This window comes from Archocentrus centrarchus, chromosome 17 (genome assembly GCF_007364275.1).
Source record: "Archocentrus centrarchus isolate MPI-CPG fArcCen1 chromosome 17, fArcCen1, whole genome shotgun sequence".
Lineage (NCBI taxonomy): Eukaryota > Metazoa > Chordata > Actinopteri > Cichliformes > Cichlidae > Archocentrus > Archocentrus centrarchus.
Window position 1 is genome coordinate 13,884,182 of NC_044362.1, and position 21,668 is coordinate 13,905,849.

The window sequence follows — 21,668 nt, forward strand, 5'->3', positions numbered from 1 at the left end:
AAGCAAACATTCAACATTAGTCAGAATATTCTTAGTGGCTTTCTTGCTAAGATTTAGATGATAACACTGACATCACTTTCATGTGTGCGCTCCGTTTATGGGGCTACAATGAGCAGCCGGTAAGCCTGGTTTAGCACAAAGACTGGGAAGAGATGGAAACAGTTAGCCTGGTTCAATCTGAAAGTGATAAAATTCACCTTCCAGCACCTCTGGAGCTCATCAACACATGCAATCGGAAAGCAAATAACTGAGTTTCCAAACCTGTCAGGCTATTCTCTTATTCTGAGTAAATCACATATTAATGTCTTTATGTAACATAACCATGCTGGGTGGTGCTTCCTCCACTCTCCTCCCTCTCAGAGACATGGTGAAAACATTTTGGACTGCTTGAGAAATTCTCAGCAGAAGCTCCTTCAGGCCAGTTCTGTATTCTTTTCGGATCAAGCAGTAGAGCACTGGGTTAAGACAGCTGTTTGCGTGAGCCAGACACACAGTCAGGGGGAACGCGTAGGCCTGGGTGTTGTAGAAAGCTTTGCTGAAGGGCACCAGGTCAAATTTGATCAGCACCCCCCACAGGGTGAGCGCCTGGTTGGGCAGCCAGCAGATGAAAAAGGACAGAACTACAATTGTGACAGAGCGGGTCACTTTGGAGCGGCGACGGTGGCGTCCTCTCTCACACTCTGACTTCTCTGTGACATTCCCGGTTACCATGCTGCCCACAACGCGCCGGCTCAGGATAAACCTCAACAGGAGGAGGTAGCACACAGAGATGATAATCAGGGGAACCACAAATCCAAGAAGGACCTTCTGTGTTTGATAGAGTCCCAGCAGGACTTGGGGGTCCCACTGACCTGAGTCGGAGTCAGAGAAGCGAACCAAGCACAGCTCATCATCTGTAGAAACCTGGAAACACAAACCAGGAAATCAGAGGATCCTTATCCAAAACAGAAAGCATGCACTGTAGGCAGAGCAAATCAGGATTGGTTGTTAAGGCCTAATTCAACAAACCTGGACAGTGGTGGAGTAGAAAGCATGAGGCAGTGTGGCCACCAGAGACACCACCCAGATGGCTGTACTGGCCCACTTGGCCCGAGTAGTTGCAGTCCTAGGGCTCTCCATCCTCAGAGCGGTAACCAGAGAGCGGTATCGGGTCACGCTCATGGCAGTGAGGAAGAAGACACTTGCGTACATGTTCATGGTGGTGACTGAGCTCACGATTTTACACATGACCCGGCCGAAGGGCCAGCGGAAGTCCAGCAACGTGTCCACGGCCCAGAAGGGCAAGGTGAGGACGAACTGGAGGTCTGTGAGAGCCAGGCTCATCACAAAGCAGTCAATGGAGGAGTGGTGGTACCCTCGGCGACGGGAGTGAAGCAGGAAGAGCGCTAGGAGATTACCCACAAGCCCCAGGACACATACAACCAGATAGACTGTGGCAATGACAACTCGTACCTGTCAAACACATACACACACACACACTAGCTTATTTTTGTTTTGGGTTTTGTATTTTTCAGGGCACATAAGTGCACAAAACAAAAAGAAAACTTTCTCATATGCACTGCAGTCTTGAGGCCTACGGCAGCTTATTTGGATCTTGATTTGGATGCTTGAGCCCATTTGAAGCAGAACGAAAACCCAGGGATGTACACATAGACTATATTTCATTACCTGGAACAACATCCTTATTTAGATTGGACAGTGTTTCTAGTAGACTTGTTCTCATTTTCATGAGGCATTAAAAAAAGCTTGTAATGCAGGAAGGCATATATAGACAGAGAACCAGAAGGGCAGTATATGAGGTGTGGTCCCTCTCCTGAAATTCAGATAAATTATCTCCAAATAAAAGATAGACATAGCTTCTGGGTCTGAAACACATGGTAGTGCCTTAAACTTACGGTTCTTTCTAGTGGCATTCAGGGGCTTATGTTTGCAAAACCAACTTTGGCTGTATAGAAATCTATGGGACAACTGTCACTGGCTCCCTTGATGCCTGATCGTGCCCTCTGTAAACGCTTTTCTGATGAGTTTGTTGTCTCAAATGCTAGTTTTAAGTCTCACTGGTGTCCATAAGGACAACAAAGCAGAGTATGCTTTGGGGCAGGCCTGCTTTGTGGCCGACACCTTGATTTCACACTCCAGACCTCTGGTTTCAAAAAGCTCAGATGCAAACCAATGCATGACACCATCAGTGATGGCATAGTTGCCTTGAAAAAGTTATCTGATTACTGATTACTCCTTTAAAAAGTAACTTAGTTACTTTACTAATTGCTTTATTTTAGAAGTAACTAAATTACAAGTTACTTTATTAGTTACATTCAACAGCTGCTGGTGTTGTGCCAAAAACTGACTGTCTACCAAAAAGCAATTTTCCGGTATTTGCCAAAAAATGATCGTCTGTATTTAAACTGTTGTAAATGACTTGTTGATCTATAATCTGTGAAACATATGTCAAACATATCTCTCATGAATGATATGAAGTCATTTTAAGCGAGAATCAGCATTTCTATCAAAATGTAGAAGCTGCAATCAGATTTTGGTAAAGTGTCTTTTATATATTCATTTTTTATCAAGGTAAAAACTGTCATAGACATTAAAAATGTCTTTTAAAACAGAAATCTGGCTAAGAAGGCTGCAGAAATCACAACAAATATAACATCACAGTTCTATAAAGATATTTTAAGTGGGCAAAAAGCAATGGATTAGCAAGCAATAACACAGACTCCTAAAGATTCTTGCGAAACAGGTTATGTCTTCATTTTATACATAAGCACTTCATAAATCATGTTGACTGCACTCTATTTACCAATATAAGCAACAACATTACACATAAAAGCACATAGAAACATCAGAATGACTTTATGGCAGATGATAATTTTTTGCCAACACCCCCCCCCCCCCCCCCCCCCCCCCCCCCACACACACACACACACACTGCCTTAACATGAAAATGACAACCATGAAACAAGGGCGAGTCAACTGTGTTTAAGGGCAGCATTTCCTTTACTATATACTGTCCAACCAACTTCTTCAACTCTTCCCCATTTACCGGTTTTGCACCGAAGTCCAGCTTTTGTTGTTTGGGTGCTGGGGGGGGGGGGGGGGGCTCCTGCATTTGCCGCAGCTCTCTGCTTTGCACCACCTGGTGGGACTTGCTCTGTAAGTTTGACTGTGCGGTACTGAAACTCCAAATGTTTCTTCAAATTTGACATAGTGTCTTTGAAGCTAAATAGCACTTTGTCAACAGCACAGAGTGCACAACGAACCTTGATATTGTCATCTTTAGCTGATACAAACTCAAAATAGTGCCTGTATTTCCAGCTAGAAAACATGCATCTCTGTGTGTGGTATTATTGTCCTCATGCTGAAAATGTGACTTGATTGTGCATCGGCCAGATGTCACTCCCCGAGATGCAAGAAGAAAGCTAAAATATGTGTTTTTACTAAGGAAAATGACAAAAAATAGTAACGCACATTGACTTGGATAAGTTACATTACTGAAAAAAGTCAGATAGTTACTGACATCACTGGACGCCATGGTGGCAATGCCATCTTTTATCTACAGTTTATGTATGTACAGGTTTGCAAAATGACTAATAAAACATTTTGAACTGAAACACATTCTGAAGACATGCGTAGCTTGTTTCTATTCAAATAAGTGGGATATTATAAGATCTTTAAAGTCAGAATTAATAACCTAATCACCTCCGAGATTTATGCACAATCACCGTCTTTCATGAGACAAACACACTGGACTTGTAAAAAAATAAATAAATAAAAATAGAAGAAGGTAGTTAAACCTACTGCCAGGTTGGCGCTGTCTCCGTGCAGATCCAGCGAGGACTCCTGAGAGAGTATGTGAAGCCAGCAGTTTAACGAGAGGTTAAAAGAGGAGGCTGCTCCTGTAGGACTGACCAGTTCGGAGATTTTGCGTTCATCCTCTTCCCCTTCGCACTCATTCAACGCTGTCACAAGTCCAGAGGAGCTGCTGTTGTTGACCTGCATGTTTCTCCGGGGGGGGGGGGGGGGGGGGGGGGGGGGGGGGTTAAGGAAAGGCGAATTACTTCGCAGAACTAACCGCTTCTTCCTCCTGGAGAATTTTCAAATTGCAGGTGCACAGGTGTAGGTTCAAAAATCCCCATCTCTTTCTTCTCATGCATTTAGTATGAAAAGACATCAGAGCTCCAATATGCTTTTTTTTTGCCCCTCTCTCGACTCTTATTGTTTGTTTGTGTTATTAAATTAAATATATTTAAACACTGAATAAACAAAGGAAAGAGCTGCCTCCGCATCTGCCTACTTTGGCGCGTTCAGCCTGAAGTCTGACATGATGCAGCTGCTTCTCCTGTCAGCATCCTCTCACTGGAGGCTTTTATACTTGCCGGGGTTCTCATTTCACCGCTCGATGGCGCTCTGATGGTGCACACAGGGACTTCACAGTTCGTCCCCAGTGTTTATATATTATTATCGTCATTACAGCAGATGTCCCACTAACCAAGTTCCAGATTTTAAACTGAGATGGCATTACTCTTGGCTGAGCTTCATTCATGTTTTTTCCTTGTTTGATGGAATCCAGATCACCTTTAATTTTTTACATAGAAATTTATTTATTTTTTTTTATTTCCTTGTCTCCAAGGGTTTGTCAGTGTTCACCAGAAAATCAGAAAGCTTTCAGTCTTTTTGATGTTGTTAGAGGACGAGATGGTGCTGTGTGTGTGTGTTTGCGTGTGTGTGTGTGTGTGCGCGCTTGTGATCTGCATCTCTTATAGGTCACTGTTGGTATTCAAACAGAGTGTCGCTGTGCTCTAAACTGAGTGTGTTAGAGAGAAAAGAGTGCAGAAAAGGAGAAATTATGCCATTTTCTTAAGTACCATCAGAGTCTGTAGACTATCAACTTTAAAAGAGATCTTTGTCTAACATCTTAACCCCAACCAGTTTGCTTCAAGTGGCATTAAATAATTGAGCCATTCCTCTAAAACTCAGCAAAAGGACCAGATATTAGAGCAGTTAGGACATTTGGAAGAAAATGTGTACTTTTTTTTGTGGTTGGGGCAGAGATTTTGCCCAGTTTCATAAGTGGTCAGCCACAAATTCAATAAATCTTCTCCTTTTCTACCCAGCACTGACATGAACAGAAATGCAGATGTGGTTGTCCCCCCGTGAAGCTGCTTATTGTCATTCTGCTGAGGCTTTCTGAGATGCTTAAAGAGTCAGCTTTCATTATCACAAGTCTGTCTGTGTTTTTACAGTGAGTTTTAAAAGAAATGGATGGGGAGATGCTGACACCTTTGGCCTTTTCCATCTTCATTTCATCTGTAGTCTAAATGAGGGAAAATAACTGAAGTAAATTCATATATGTGTGAATGTGAATATTTCTGTTTGATCCAGGTAAAAGCACTTTATACAGACTGTGTTAAATATACATTTAGTTCTTCTACATTAGACATATTTAATGGTGAGCTCCTTTTGAATAGAATATACTGTTATTAAAATACAAATTCTTGGCCTGACCAAGGGCATTCAGTGTGCTCCTTCAATGTCATTTTTTGGTGGAGAAGATGATTTTTATTCACACTCTAAATGACTCCCTCAGAACTGCTGCACTGCAAAGAATATAACAGCACTGAAAGGCCGAGTTCCAGGCTGAGCAAATGCTAATAAATCTTTAGAAGAAACGAACAAGTTCAAAGGTGTGAAAAATCAAATATACATTAAACATCCTGAGAATTTAGCCAGTAAAACTTTGAACAGTAAATCCAAGGTTGTGCGAGAATAATTGAATTAAAGAAAAAAAAAAAACACTGCACAAAAATTATTTAAAAGAGTGAAGCAGTAAAGCAGCCTCATCTATTCTCATATTTGTCATCACTAGGTCAGAATTATGTGCCCAATTTGCAGGATAATTATTCTGCAGCTACTCAAATGTTCATGAAACCCCACATGGACAGCCTAACCTCCCAAAATTATCTGAGCAATCTTCTCCTCCTGCGACCTCTTTGCGCCCTCAGGTAGCGGCACCTCTGCTCAGCTCTGAGACTCTGACTGAATTTCCACTTACATTTTTTTTTAACTCTTTATCATTATAACACACCACCTAACCTGTTTCATCAATAATTCATTTCTGCCTCCTAGCCTGTGTGCATCTCGAACTTGTGGTTTTGAGCTTGGGTTTGCAGAAATTTTTTTATTTTTATTTTTTATTTAGGTTATTCGACATCCTCTGCTCAGCAAGAGCTCTCAGAGAGAAACACTAGATGCGTGACTGCCAGGATATTAAAAAATAGTGAGGTTATAAGCCCACATTTCCAAAACACAGCTCCATCGGCAACGAACAAACAGCATCAACCAAACAAACTGTGTGAATGCACAACTATACTTTCAGCGGTGTAATGTGGTGTGTAAGCATATGAGGCAGAATACTGCAGCTGAGTCTGATGGGCATCAAGTCTGCAGATAGTATCAACTGATAGTGGCAAAGCTCAGAACACAGTGTAAAAAATAAATAAATAGGGAAAATGGTAAGTGGTAAAATTCAATGCCTGGTAAAAACAAACAAACAAACAAACAAAATCCATAAAAAATCCTTTATTTAAAAATGGTATATTGCAGTGAAAAACAGATTTTTTTTAATGTTTTTTTTTTTTAAACACAAAGACACTCTGACTTGCTGCTGTGGACCTCATAGATAGGAGACCACCAGTGTCATTAGGATTTTTACTGTGGGCACTGTGAAGGTCTGCATAAAATTTCAAGGCAATCAGTCCAGCACTGAGAGAGGTACCACACTATGGACCAACATGATGTTTGCCAGGCTGACACAGTCATCTTAGAGGCAGATTTTATTGCTTAACAAACTATATATACATAAATCTATGTGTAAAAAGGGGAGGACGGAAGTTCAGATACTCTAGAATATAACCCAAACCGCTAATAATACTGCTAATAAGAAGGGGAATCAATATTTGTACTTTCCACTAAAATAACTCAAAATTAGTTTTTAACTTAAAAATACTCATAGTATATAATTAGTTTCCTTTCCTTTAGAATTGCCAGTTACTCCTGACTTCTGCTCTACTGCTACTCTTGTATTTTCATCTGATTTTTTCTGAGGTTTGCAGCTGTAGAAAATTTAAGCTGCATTACGGCGCAACACAAACAAACCAGTTACGGTCACTGTGACAGCTTTTCACTTTTCTTTCATCTCACCAGAAAAAAGGCACTTCATGATGATCTATAAACAATATTTAATTACACGTCAACAATAAGAATAAACAACATTTTTTGCCCTGTTATTTTGACAGCTTGCTGTCAGAGCTTTTTTGCACACCAAGTCATATTTCTGGGCCCAAAATGATTTTTATCTCCAAAATATTGTCTTAATATTTTTTGCAAAGCAGTTTTCCTCTACGCTGGACATATGGTATCACTGAAAGAAAATTTCAGATGGGTCCAAAATTCACTGGAGAAAATGTGAATTCACACATGGCTGATCCCTCCAGCAGCAACCTGTCTCAAAGATTTAACCGTCTGTGTCTTAGTACGCACACCGCCTGCACAGTGACAGTGCAACTGGCTCATTAAATTTCTGCACTGAGCTCTTAATGAATGCACCACAAATCACAGTATACATTTAAAGTAAACAACAAATCACAGTGGTGAGCACACACATTTATATTTAATATCTTTAACATGCAATTAACACGCATCGGCAATACAGGTATGATCCAGCATACATGATCCAAAAGCTGTTTTGGGTTTGTTATTCAGAGTTAAGTGAAAAATTATTACATCTATGTCAGTGACCTCTTTACTGGTCCTTAACTGAGAAAGTGCATTTCTGAAACATCTTTAAAATAGATGTTTATGTATTAGAGCACCACCCCACCCAGCGTGTGTAGTGAAAAGATGCAAAGAAGCTTTTAAACTGCCCTTATGGGTGCGGCACTTGCATCTAAGCATGCACCCCTCTGCTACATCTTTCTTGTTAGAATAAATCAGTGAAGGTCCTTGTGCCTGTGATCTTGGTGGCGAAAGGCGGGGTCGTCTACTTTGGGGAGATCTGCTTGTGGCCTGATCTTCCCTGTCAGATTGCGCAGGGCTTCAAAGCCCCTGGTAACGGAGAGGAGAGGAAGAGGAAGAAGGGGAGGAGGAGGAGGAGGAGGGGGAACTTCTTGCGTATCATCCATCGACTGCAGGGAGCGAGATGGCACTGAGAGGCAGAGACATGGTTGAGAGAAGTGAGTGTGTGTGCATGAGTGAGTGTGCGTGGAGGAGAAGAAAGCAAGACTGGCCATGCATGTGGCTACAGACCTTTGGTCTCCGCATACTCTGCCTGACTGAGTTGGCCGTAAGGGTTTGGTTGAAGATTTGAAGAAATCAGCAGAGAGAAGGAGAGCAGCAAAACCTGGATATAAATACAGACAGATGGACAAAAAGAGGTCAAGCATGGAAAACACTGATTGGGGGAAGTGACAGAAAGAAGATTATTACACATAACCTACATAGCATTTTGCTGGTTGGACTCATTTACATATTCAAAATATTCACAGCTGTAGTCCCGCTAGTGCAAACACTAGCACTCTTTGATGTGCTTGTGAACTTTAATGTTTACTGTACTTGCATCTATTATTTATTTGTTAAAATTATGCTGTCTGTCTAAGAAATACCTAATGATAGTTCTCACCAGGATGCAGGTTCCTCTCTGTGTTGTTTTGCTGGGGCCATTAGGAAGGAGAGCCTGTAGCTGGCTTAGCTGCTCCAGCAGAGCACTGCAACACATTTCCAGACAGAAAGATGAAAGAGGTTGTGCAAAAGTTTCACATAAAGGGTCTCATCATTTCCAGCATCTGTGATCACTGGTCTCAAACAAAAAAAGAGAGAGACACAAATCGAAGGAAGTGTGGATATGTGGCGCCTTCTCACATTTTGTTTTTACAAGCAGCACTCTGCCAGCATGAGAGAAAAAGAGAGAGAGAGCGAAATCGGGACAGTGAAATTGCAGAATGAAAAGAAAGAAAAGTCAGGAAAGCCGTGTGAAGTTTTAGAATTGAATGTGCTTTGTATTCTGGTAATTTTACTCTGAGGCTCTTCAGTCCCGATCTTTAACAAGCAGAACAGTTTGGCCATTTTCAGCGGTGGCTCAGTTTTATGAAAGTAGTGTCACAAAAGATACCATGGAGATTTATTCTGTGCAGCTAGCTCGCTCTGGACAAGCCAGGGTCCAGGTTTGATTAATCCTACTGCCTTATCTGTTCAACCAGTAGGCACTTTGATTGGAAATGAATGTGGGTTTTGCAGTTATGCCATGTTCTCATGTAGGTATCCAATCATTTTTTTCACCTGGCTTGGCCTGGCTGCACCTCCTCAGCCTGACCATTGTTAAACATATGAAAACCAGGATGTACTGACTATATGAGGTCAAGCCTAGTTTATTCAGTTATCCTAGATTTCTGAAATCAGAAAGAAGAGCGGACAGAGAAGGCAGTATCAATACAGATAAACACAACGCTACCTGGCATAGTCCAGCTCATGAAAACAATGTAGCCAAATAACCAAATGTGTAAGTATGACTGAAACTGGCAGTTAAATAGAGACACTGAGACATTTGTGGTGTTGTTTTTACAGCTGCAGCTGCTGCAGAGCTTAAATAGCAATTCACTAAAATCTAACACTGACCATTCAATCATACCAAAGCTCTGAAGCAGTGCCCTGACTGTGCCTTGGTCAGGACATAGTTTTCTCCAAACCACACGTTGAAGTGTGGCGCACTGGGCTGTAGTCATGGTGATGCTTTTGCATTACATGATAACGTTCAAAGAAAATAAAGCATAAGATCAAAAATGTTATCATGCTGTTATTTTTCTTTTTTGCATTTGTTGGAATTTGCACTTAAGCAAACTCCTCCATTGCTGTTTGTAATGGTCATGTTTACACTGCTCTCCATCATTAAAAAAACACTTAGAGTACTAAGTAGTCCAGGTGAAGGCTTTGTTGCCTCATTTAAGGACTCACTTGTTGGTATCCTCCAGCTGCTGGATCTTTCTCTGCAGCTTGAGGTTGTGAGTACCACATGCAGACAACCTACAGAAAGAGACAGAGAACAAGCAGGAGAATAAGGATGGAAACGTATTAAAAAATATTGTGTTATAGCGTTACCTCGCCTGCCCTCGAGTTCTCTCTTTGCCAATATCAGTCTGCTGACTGTTATCGCAAACCCCATTCTGCCATCCAGGGACTCCACCCCTTTCTTCTTCTGCTGTCTCTCTTGTTTGGTTCAGTCACTGTGAGTCCATTATGCATTCGACTGATAATGACACCCTGTTGATACGCACCGCTTGAATCTGGTTTAATTATCAACAAATGCTGACTCTGGGAGAGACAATCTCGCCCTGCCATGAAACTTTTGTTATCAGGACGCAGCAGAGCTCAAGCTCGATTGAGATGTTGATAGCATGTAATTAGATATATCAGCCTCCTGTATTACATCAGTGAGACATTGTAATTAGTACGCAAAAACACACAAACAGTCCTCACATTTAAAATACTATTAAAGTGAAAGTACACTTGTGTTTAGCTATTTTAAAAACCCAAACTGTCTATTCACTTTATCCCACTTGTTACACCCCGTGGTCCAAAACACCTCGATGCATTATCAATCAACTCCTTTATTCAGAGATGAAACAGTAATGGCAGGTTTTAAAAGAATCCAGCAGTGTGAGGGAGACAATCTCAAGTACCAAACAGGATGGAAACAAGTTCTAAAAATACACCTAGGAAGCTGATGAATGATAAACCTTGAGGCATTTGACAAACAAAGGAATTTGGGAACATTGCTGCATTGTGTTTCTTGATGCGAGTCAAATTACATGCTCGACCACGCAGCACGGTTTGTGGAGGTGTGATGTGGTTGAAACGCCAGCATGTGGGAGGCAGGTGGGATTAATAAATTTGGTGACAAAGGCTAGCTGACTGTGTGGCAGGGCTGATTTTGAGGAGCCTGGAGGCAGAGATGGAGGAGGAACACTGCAATAATTCTGACAGTACCTCCCTGCAATTGTGGGTTGTGGCATCATCTTTAGGATGAATCCATCCTCTCTCCTGACTCAGTCTGTGTGTGTGTGTGTGTGTGTGTGTGTGTGTGTGTGTGTGTGTGTGTGTGTGTGTGTGTGTGTGTGTGTGTGTGTGTGTGTGTGTGTGTGGTCCTGATCAAGCGTTGGTACAGTGTGTTATGACTGAGCTTGATTTCAGCTCCTGATGAAACACAAAACAGTTTAGGTGCGCCATGATGGAGCAGTTATCACAGTATGGTAAATTTTCTGAGCTTCTGTAAAATGCTCAGTGGTTGTGCTAGGAAGCCTTCAGTTTTTTCACTATATGGGAACACCTCTTTTTCTCATATGCAATCAGAACATAATAAAAAATAAATCTGGTCCTTAGCAGATCTTAAACTTAGTAAATACAGATAAAGTACAAAATATGGCATATTACACCACATCAATAAAAACTAAGACAAGTTGACAAGTGCAGAAGCAATGTGTGAAAAACTAAGTGCACTTTTACTGCTTCCATAGGACTTAAGTAGCAGTAGCAGTAAGTAGCAGCCAGGTGCTGGTAATCAAATGCATTTGATTACTTGATCACCAGTAAGTGTGAGCACCTCTTTAGAAGCAGAGGTTTTTGCAGTTTGCTGGTTTGGAGCATTCAGGTGTGTGTTAACACATGGCCAAATGAGGAAAGACATCAGCAATGAGCCTAGGGAAGCAATTGTTGCCGCCCATCGGATTGGGAAGGGTTATAAAGGCATTTCCAAAAGTTCATCATTCTACAGAATGATTATTTACAAGTGGAAAACATTGAAGACAGATGCCAGTCTTTCCGGGAGTGGATGTCCCAGCAAATTCACCCCAAGGTCAGACTGTGCAGTGCTCAGAGAAACTGCCCAAACCCCAAGAGCTACATCTCAGACTCTACAGAATTTATCTAAATTTAAGATCTAGTAAGGACTGGATCTTTTTTTACTATGTCCTGATACATAAAACCTTTGGACTGACAGAGGGTTCACTTTCTTTTTACCATGACAGTAGTATAAATACACATTATTCTCTACACATTATCTTTTTGTATGTTTTCATTGTGGCCTTGTTGGTGTTATGGACTACAATGCTCATATGCAGGTCTGTTTTTGTCATCTACGCATTCCTCAAATAAATTAAAAAAATGCTTTAGTAGCAAGTCGGCTCATTTATAATCATTTTTAGAGTTCTCTTTTGCAGCAATCTGTTGAAAATGTCAATCCTTTCTATGTCCAGATAATGAACTTTATTAGTGAATAAATAAAGTCATAACAAGGCTTGTAGCGTTCATTCTTGGTCACTTCACTGGAACTGAATTCTAATAGATTGTATTTTAATTTTATTCATTTTTAGACTGTTTAATTTTTCTCTTGAATAAGTTTCTGTAATTAATTGCTCTTGCCGGGGGCCATGACAGGTTTTGCTGCGCAGCTCTTCATATTTTTCAATCAAAACAGCCCACTAGTGTTGTTTGAGGTTGTTATACAAATTTTCTTTGAGCTTCCTTTCTTTCTTTCTTTCTTTTTTTCTTTCTTTCTTTCTTTCTTTCTTTCTTTCTTTCTTTCTTTCTTTCTTTCTTTCTTTCTTTCTTTCTTTCTTTCTTTCTTTCTTTCTTTCTTTCTTTCTTACTGAATGTAATACTAGAAATCGTGAACTGTGCTATACTTAAATAACAACAAAACAGACTAATTGAAAAATGTTAAAGACCCAAAACAGATGATTGCTGATAAAAAAAAGCTTTCCTCTGTCAGTGCAGAGATAATGTCATACCTGTCTTCCAGACTATCAACATATTCCCTCTTCTTCTTCCGACTTTCTTGAGCCGAGCGCTTGTTGCGGATTTTCCGCCGGATCTTTTTCAAAACTCTGTCTTCAAACTTGTCAGGGAGATGAAACACATGGGAGGACAGGACAAGAGAGAATAAAGAAAAAGGTATGTGAGATGAAACTAGGCTGGAGGGTGCGGTGGGGGTGAAGGGGGTCCATATCTGGCTGAGTTTGTGTAACTGGGGATACAGATTTAGCTCATGAGTGTGTGAGTGGATGTGTTTGGAGCATGTTTGTGTAGCGACATCTGCCCTACATACATGTGTATCTTGTTCATGTACCTTGGACAGAGGCAGTCTGCTGGGCAAGTTTACCCCTTCTTTAGCCAGAAGCCTCTTCTCATCCTCATTAAGTACAAGCTCCTGCAAGGAATGCTGGGGGATTCGCTGTGCCTGTGAACCAGATGGACAGAATATATTTCACTTAAAGTGACTCTCTGCAGCTTACCCGAAGAAGGCACAAATAGATAATAAATTATTTTCCTCTCAGAGTAGGACAGGCCACCACAAAAAGTATTAAACCCTTCTTACTTTGTGTCCCAGGTTGGATAACAGCAGGTCCTTCACGGTGAGAGAATGGCTGGATGGTAGCAGAGGATTTTGGTTTGCAGTGAGGTAGTATGAAATTCCAAAATCCTCATCTAAGCTGCCAAACTCACAGCCTGCATGTTAAACCAGAAAAAACATTACACCACATGTCATGGTTTACAAAATTGCCTCTATTTGCAATTCAAACAAAACGCAGCGCAACACATCAGTGATTGCTGCATCTTTCTGTGCTTTCAAAACACTTTACAAATACACAGTACTGTGCAAAGGGGTTTAGGCATTTTAGATGTTTGATCCCTATCCATCATGTAGCACCACCAAGGAGTCTGATTATGCTAACATTGATTATGCAGCATGACAGAGTCATAAATAACTATCCCCACAAGAAAGGAGTCCTGCATCAGATGGTCCCCGCCGAGCTCTTGTCTCATGGAGTCAGTCTGGGATTACAGGAAGAGACTAAAGACACTGAGATAGCCAAAATCTACAGAAGACACCTGAAGCAGCCAAGCTGCCAAGTACCTTAAAAAAACTAGTCACACAAAATATTGACTTTGGAGTCAATATTTTGAATTTGGAGTAAATGACATTCTTTATGCAAGTATCTTTTCTTTGCTTTTAGTGCTTCAAACCTTTGCACAGCACTGCATGCATACAGAAGGATGTTAAAGTCAGAAAAGATCAATAAGACATCAGGATATTGTCCTGCAATTACATATATACAGTAGATATAATTACAGGGGTGAGTGTGTTCAAATCTTTGAGGCAGCCAGTTACCAGCTGTTGCTAACAGAGGCTAAAGGATAAACCAGCAGGGAGTGCTGTCTGATTTTTATTTTGTCATAAAACCTCATATCCTACTGTCTCAAACAAATACACAGTGCCCTAACTCCATTTACTGAACAAACCACTCTCTTAATATTCACCTTGTTACACACAGTGATTGCACAACTTTAGCACGCTGTGTTTCATTTCTTAAATACAACTTATATTTTCTTGTGATTCTTCCTAGTTTTTCTCATTTTGATTGCACAACAATATGTGGCTGTCTGTGAAAAGAAATCTGTAAATAAACTTTACTTACTTACTTTGTCTTGTGCACATGAAAGAAGCTACTTTCACATTTTTCTCCTACTTTATTTACTGAATTCTTAATGTCAAACTATTCTTAATGTTCAGGCCCTGAAGTTGTGTTTTGCGTTTTTTGATGTATTGTTCAATGAAGGCTCATTAGTGCGGTTATATTTTTGCAGGCTTCGTTTGGGATCTGAAAGCACAGTTCAAACTGTTTTGATACGAGTGTTCGGCAGAGTCAGAGGTTTCAAGAAGGTTCCGAGAAATGTGTCAAAGCAAATGTGGAAAAGTGTAAATACTGGGAAATACAAATGTTAAATCATGTGGATTTCACCGATAACAGCAACACTGCACAGCCATCTCAAGTCATTAGGAACGCTTGGGTCTTATCTGCTGATCTTTTCTGGCAGGAGCATTTAAACCAGTGATGCTTCCTTCATGGATATAAACTGAAACCACACTGGTGTCTTAGAGGCTGCAGTAAAGCCAGTCCTCAGTGTGGTTTGGGGTGGTCAAACTAGCTGCCACTGCTTCTCAAGAGCACAGTGGATTTAACTTTTGCGGCAATAGCTGTTACAGAGCTCTGAGGAGCTGCTGAAAGTGACTTTGCAAAATAGTCTCACAAGCATAGGACTGATGTTAGAGCAGTTATTCCCTGTAACGAACAGACTGAACACTGATCCTTAACCCAGTCGACAGTGCATGCAGTATATTAGCTACTTTAATGCTACCACAAATCCCAAGAAGAAATTCTTCTGCATTTCAAAGTAAATGATGGATTCATTCACTCACCCACTGATGGAGGCCAATGCAATCAAATAAAACAGCCTTTCCTCTGTAATTCTGAGGCTGATGTGCAATTAAGCAGGTACATAAAGAGTTCAAGAAACTAATGCTAATGAAATTAAAACTTGAAAACACCTTAAACTTTCCCATAATTATAATATACCGACCTTGCAGATGCATTTGCGTGTGTTTGCCAGACCTGTTCTTGTAATTGCAAGATAATGCACGTGATTTTTTTTTCCTTCTTCTTGAACGAAATGTCTGTGAAATGTTATTTTCAAATATGTCTGGCACTAGAGAGGGGGTCAAAAAACTGCATAGTGAAATGAATCAATGTTCAAAATTCAAAATAGCTGCCGTCAGAAAACAATTTAGTTAAGCAATGATTGACAACAACCACAACCCTTTATCTTTAAAAAAGGTTCAGAAATGGGAAAATCAAACAAGTGGCTCTTTGAAAGGTTCACTGCCAAAGCCTCAGTCAAACGCTCTCATTATTCCACTACAGAAAACACAAAATGAGAGAACTCACGTTGTCCAAAGCTTCTTTTTTTTTTTTTTTTTATCTGGCAGTCCAGTGCCCTGGATATTTGTTCTTTTCATATCTCTTCCTCACATTTGTGTTCACTGTTGACACAATCTACTGCTTTACAGGTTCAAGTTCAGCAGATGCATCTGCCCAGTATAAAAAGCGAGTGTGTTAATGCTTTGCAATTTAAATGTCGTCTTACCGAGATCAATAACAACATCGGGCTTTTTCTCATTTGCCGGTGGCTGATTCTCGAGAGCTGAAGACTGTGTGAACGCCTGACTGTCACAGACAGGTAAGGCTGAGCAGGAGTTTGGGTGAGGGCTGTTTGTGGGATCTGTCAGGGGGTCTTCGTTGATGCCACTTTCACTGGTGCAGGGAGACCACAGGGGTGATGCTGGCCCAGAGGAGGAGTCGCTCCCATGCAGCAGGAAGTCCAAGAAATCATCAGGACCACTTTGCTTAATGCTTAGCATCTGAAGAGAGTATGCATGCATAATTACATTATGGCCTGATTGGCAGAATTAATCTGGATAATAGATAATAGTATTCCTACAAACAAGCAGACACAGGAGCATAAACACAGCAGGCTTTTGTTTCCTTCTGTCTTCCCTGTGATTTTGTCTCCCCTCATTGCCATTTGCAGCACTCACAGCCCTACAATCAGGCACACCCCAGAATACAGTTCAGGACTCAGCATTCACATTTTCAAAATGAGATGAATTTGTGATTATGATTACGTTTTCCTCTGAGTGATTTGCTTTAGGGGCAAACCGTGCACAATAGGCAGTACACTTACATCATTAGTTGAGATGGTCCATGCTTGGTTGCTGTGGCAACTGGTGGATTCACCTGCATTGTTGAGCAGAAGGTCAATGATGTCCATCCCATCATATACCTGAAACAAAGAGTGATGGTTCAGGTTTGTCTCTAAGCTGTTTTTCCAAGTTTGTTTTGAAGTATTACTCAATTTCACCTGGGTGTCAAAAACGTGCTCAATCTCACGCTTCGCTTGTCTTTGACAAACTCACATTCATGTTTACCCTCCTTAAAGCAAAGCATTCTTGACGTGCACTCATGCTGAATCATTCTCTTACACAAAAAGCATTAGTGGCACCCGGTGATCTTACCTTGTCTGTAGTCAGTGTCATAATTCTGACATTAAAGCAGCTGGTGGAATTTCAATGAAAATATACAGCAGGCATACAAATACAACACGCAGCCAGATCAGTAAGTTCCTCGGGCCTTTAGCGTGAAGGAGAAATGTCTGAGTCAGTCTTCGGGGACAAAGTTGAAATGCCATATCACACAACAACATTTCCCAACCCAGCTGCTCACTGTCCAATCCGGTGTAAAGCAGACAGCTGAGAGAGCCAATTGGGACACGAGGAAAGACGATGAATTCATTGTAAATAAGTCACGGGTATCCTATTGCGACCTTTGAGGTGATTATCAGCATTTTCTGTGCTCTCAAAATCTTTCTTTTCACAGCACATTTTTTATTGCTGAAACACAAAAGGTGGAGAGACTGACATTTAATTTACACCAGTTTTGACTAAGCCCGACAAAAGTTCAATGCTCTTCTCTCTGCTCATCACTAAGGAAACCACAAGGCAGTGGAAACACGCGCAAAAGGGTTTGACCTGAATTTAAGAGTTAGAAACCGCTTATTTGATTATTTGAAAGGCAGAGAAGGTTAGTAAAAAAGTCAGAGATGTACTTCTAAGCCACTGAGGGATTAACTAGAAGGCAGCTGTACTATTTTCTGACACTGAAAGACAGTGCAGTGATCTGATTGGAAGCAGAGCTTGAAGGTTTGTCAGTGGAAACCTAAGCACAGAAAAAAATGACCCTTATATAACACTTCTCTGGACATGAACCCTCTTCTTATTCTTCTTATGACTTTAAGGTTGAGTGAAGACTTTGCGACTCATTTGACAACTATTAAAAAGTAAAAGTCAAGATAACACCAAGATTTTGGGGCTTGTTTTTTGATTACCAAAGACAGAAATTGAGATGAGCACCATCTTTCAGTGCAGTGGCCTTTTCTGATCCACAGACACTCGGTCAGTATTTAGCTGGAGAAAGTTCTAGCACATCCAGTGATTTGTTTGCTCAGTTATCTTGGAGAGAGAACTTTTAGGACTAATAGGCTCTATTATATTCTACACTTAACAGAGTTGAGTGTAGAATATAATAGGCTCTATTATATTCTACACTCAACTCTGTTAAAAGGAGCACTAAAATCTAATACAGCTATAGCTAAAATCTTGTCATATGAAAATTTAAATGGGACTGTAAAAAAACTGAGATTAAACATAATTTGCTAGTAAACAATTTTGTTACCAAAAACTTTTTATCTATAACTGCAGATGCATCCAAGCTACTCCTTTTTTTTTTTTGTTAGAAGTGGCTTAACAAGTGCAGTTTGCAGTGTTTTGGAAAAAAAATGACAGAATTATTGACTATCTGCAGATTTTTTTTTTCTTCAACAAACAGCTGCAAAGGTTTTTCACTGAAGGTTGTCAAAGCATCAAGAAAGAAGGCAATTGTCTGCAGCTTCTTTCAGTCACTGGCATCAAACAAACACTCATAACTACCTTAACGTTTTTGCCAGCAAACAGGTTTACAAGAACAAAGAGTTCAGCTGGAACGGGTGTGAAGGAATGAATCAAACGAGGCGATCGACACGAGCAAAAACACGCATTGCTCTAAATGAAACTTTTATTCTCTTTGTGTCTGCCAAATAAAAACTTGCTCCTGAAGTGACAGCTTTTAAGAAAGCTGATCAGTGACTTTTTTCCTGCTTTTCTATTGCAAAACAACTTTATCTGTTTCTTATCTCTGCTCTCATAATTAAGATGTGTTTCATGCCAATACACCCCATGAAGCAAAAGATACTGTATTATATAATGTGTTCTTCGAGCGGTAGCACAAGGGGAACATGCACACTGGCACAGATTATCTAATTGTCATGACAAAGAGGAAGAGATTCTTTCAGCGGCAGAGCTCCTCATTACACTCCTCTTAAACCAGAATAAGCACAATCAATAGTCTGCCTTCTTTTTAGAATGAATTCCATCAGCTCAATCCTCCCATTGCTGCTTCAACTTCAAAGCATTGTTACATCTTTGAGGGAACACTCAGCCTGGTAGCTCAAATGATTCAAAGCATCATTTACTTTTCTCTTCAGATAATTTTATTTGACATTTTTCGCTTCATCAGACGGCATGAAGCAGACAGAGATGTGAGATATGTTCTAAATTTGTTTTATTTTGGGGGGGGGGACATTGTTACCTTTACTAAGCTGCTCAAAAGTTTCAAAGCCCTAGAGGGATTTTATGGGAAGAACGAAAATGAAACTGTCACACGGCAGAAAGGACGCAAATCTTTCTTATCTTCTGTTTGTCAGGCGTACATAATGTGAATAAATCAAATTCTCTGAAGGAGCTCCGAGATGTCTGATTCCCAGACTTGGTGCAAACGTTTATTTTACAGCTTATGTTGGATTTCCAGACCTAAAATATATTTCTAATGTTTAAAAAGTGCCCTTGTATGAGACCAGAAAGGAGTTCACAGTTATTTAAATACATTCTTGTGGCACTAATGGAAATTATGGTGTATTAACACATTCAGCTCTGATAGATTCTTTGCCATTTAAGAAAATAATGTATGGAGTGAAGCCACCATGTGAATCCATTATGACTGCTATACTTCAGTCTTTCAAGGACTTGCTTTTTAAGTGTATTTATTGCATTAATATCAGCAGATCTATGAATACACCTAATTAAATGACAGCAGAGCACTGCTATCTTTATTGTTGTTCTAACTGGAGATTAGAGTGTCAAAGTACTGTACGTGCAGTGATTATCTAACCAGGGCATTTACAGCACATCTCTAGATACCAGGAATAGTGTGCAGCTCTGTACACATCATAGCTGTTATTGCATATGAGATCATACTGTAAATAAATAAAATATACTGTGAAATCATTGTCATGCTGGTCAGTCCTCTTTCAGTGAAATACACCTGCACAGGTACAAATAAGTGCATTTCAGCTACATAAAAAAGGATCTCACAGTTCACACAGTTCCCTGATAAGAAGGCATGCAACATGATGAGTGCAGAGTGAAAGAATAAAAAAAAAAAAAAAAAAAAAATGCGGCTACTGCAGTGATCAAAGATATACTTTACTTTATTACATTTAGCACACGCCTTTATTCAAAGCGACTTACAATGATGACACAATAATACAAAAAGCCAAAACAAAAATAAAACATTAAAAGAACAAAAATAAAACATTAAAAGACAAAAATAAAACATTAAAAGACAAAAATAAAACATTAAAAGACAAAATAAAACATTAAAAGATACAGGTGTATGCTACAGTATACCTTTAAGCATTTGTCTATTACACTTATTACACTTAAAATATACCTTTTTCAGATCCACGAGTGTAAAGTCACAAGTTGAGAACATGTTTGAAGGTTACAGCATGGTCACTGAGTGCATTTTCATTAGCTTTTACTGAGGCTCAGCAATTGCTCTAATGTGAGCAAAATCGCTCCTATACCTGCAGCTGGGAAACTGCAGGTACGGAGTGGGCAAATGGGTGAAATACACTTCTCAGCTGTCTCTGAGTTATCGGTAAAACTCCTAAGCTACACAATCAGGAAACAAAGATTAAACACACCCTACGGCTACAGTTGCAAGATAGTACCAGCTCAGCATCTGCTTTTTTAATTCCCATCATTCGCGCCATGAATATGAGATAATTCAGATGGTTTCTTCTCATTCTCACAGCTACAAGTGTCATGTAATTTTCTTATTCACTATTACACTTGCAAGGAATGCCGACATACGACTGGGAATTGTTTTCAATCATGTAATTTTTTTTTTTGTCAGCTCTCTGATTTCCCCAAGGAGCTTGATGTAGCAACCCCAAGTGTTCATTTTGAATCTAAATTCAGGGTCTGTGTGCACATCATGCGTATTCCATCAGTATATATGTTTATTATTACATTTAAAAATCTGATATCCTAGCTTAGATCATTTTTTATTTCTTAGATTTTATTTTCCTACTGCTAAGTTCAGGAGTCAGGTCCCTGCATTTGTAAGATCCTTCTGCGTAAAGGGAATACATTTCTCCCATTTTGGAGCTTAGAAAAACATGCTCCACTTTTAGCTGCACTGTGACAGTGAGCATCCCACACTGAAAGCTTCCGAACAACACCAGCTAAATGGCCAATCAAGTTATCTTCCACCACTATTTTGAAATTTTGAAACACACTCCACTGCTTCACTGAGGTTCATGAAAATTACCTTTGTAGTTTTTGTATAATTTTACAGGCAAACAGATGGCCCAGCAAACTGAAATGATTAGATGATCCCAGTGTTATACCACATAACAGACACGGCTTTTCAGATGAGGTATTCTGCACTGCATTGCTTGAGTGACTGCAGACAACAGACTTCTTCTGCTGTAAGCATTACTGTCTTAGTAGGTCAGCCCTGCTGGTAGAAAAGTGACGCACTGCACAGTGATATTACATTAATATCAGCTTTATCAGCTGCAATGACCGTGGAAACGACTGGTTCTTGTTTGTCACCAGAAACTTTAATATCTGGCCTCCCTTGTGTTAAAAATGACACTGTATGGTGAATAATATGAGCTTTTCACAGCCTTTATTGTTGCTCAATACATTTTAATTCAGCTTGCTTGTTCTAGTGCCCTGAAGACACAAAGTAGTACTTTGTAATGAGATATATTTTAGACAGTTTTAACAAAATGTTTTTTTACACACACACACACACACGTGTATATATATATATATA

The 21,668-nt window shown here is 40.1% G+C and overlaps 2 protein-coding genes across 2 annotated transcripts; both read right to left on the reverse strand.

Annotated features, from left to right (window-relative positions):
- Window positions 1–291: 291 nt before the first annotated feature.
- LOC115796158 (relaxin-3 receptor 1-like) lies at window positions 292–4,013 on the reverse strand. Its single transcript, XM_030752436.1, has 3 exons — window positions 3,802–4,013; window positions 1,009–1,452; window positions 292–903 (listed from the first exon to the last, which is right to left on the reverse strand). The coding sequence occupies exons 1-3, from the start codon at window positions 4,000–4,002 to the stop codon at window positions 292–294; spliced, it is 1,257 nt and encodes a 418-aa protein (XP_030608296.1). The 5' UTR covers window positions 4,003–4,013.
- A 3,718-nt stretch (window positions 4,014–7,731) lies between these two features.
- LOC115796159 (cyclic AMP-responsive element-binding protein 3-like protein 3-B) lies at window positions 7,732–17,101 on the reverse strand. The gene is made up of 10 exons (XM_030752437.1): window positions 16,964–17,101; window positions 16,633–16,731; window positions 16,036–16,309; window positions 13,427–13,557; window positions 13,178–13,288; window positions 12,840–12,946; window positions 10,009–10,077; window positions 8,681–8,765; window positions 8,308–8,401; window positions 7,732–8,206 (listed from the first exon to the last, which is right to left on the reverse strand). The coding sequence occupies exons 1-10, from the start codon at window positions 16,982–16,984 to the stop codon at window positions 7,992–7,994; spliced, it is 1,206 nt and encodes a 401-aa protein (XP_030608297.1). The 5' UTR covers window positions 16,985–17,101; the 3' UTR covers window positions 7,732–7,991.
- Between the last annotated feature and the right edge of the window lie 4,567 nt (window positions 17,102–21,668).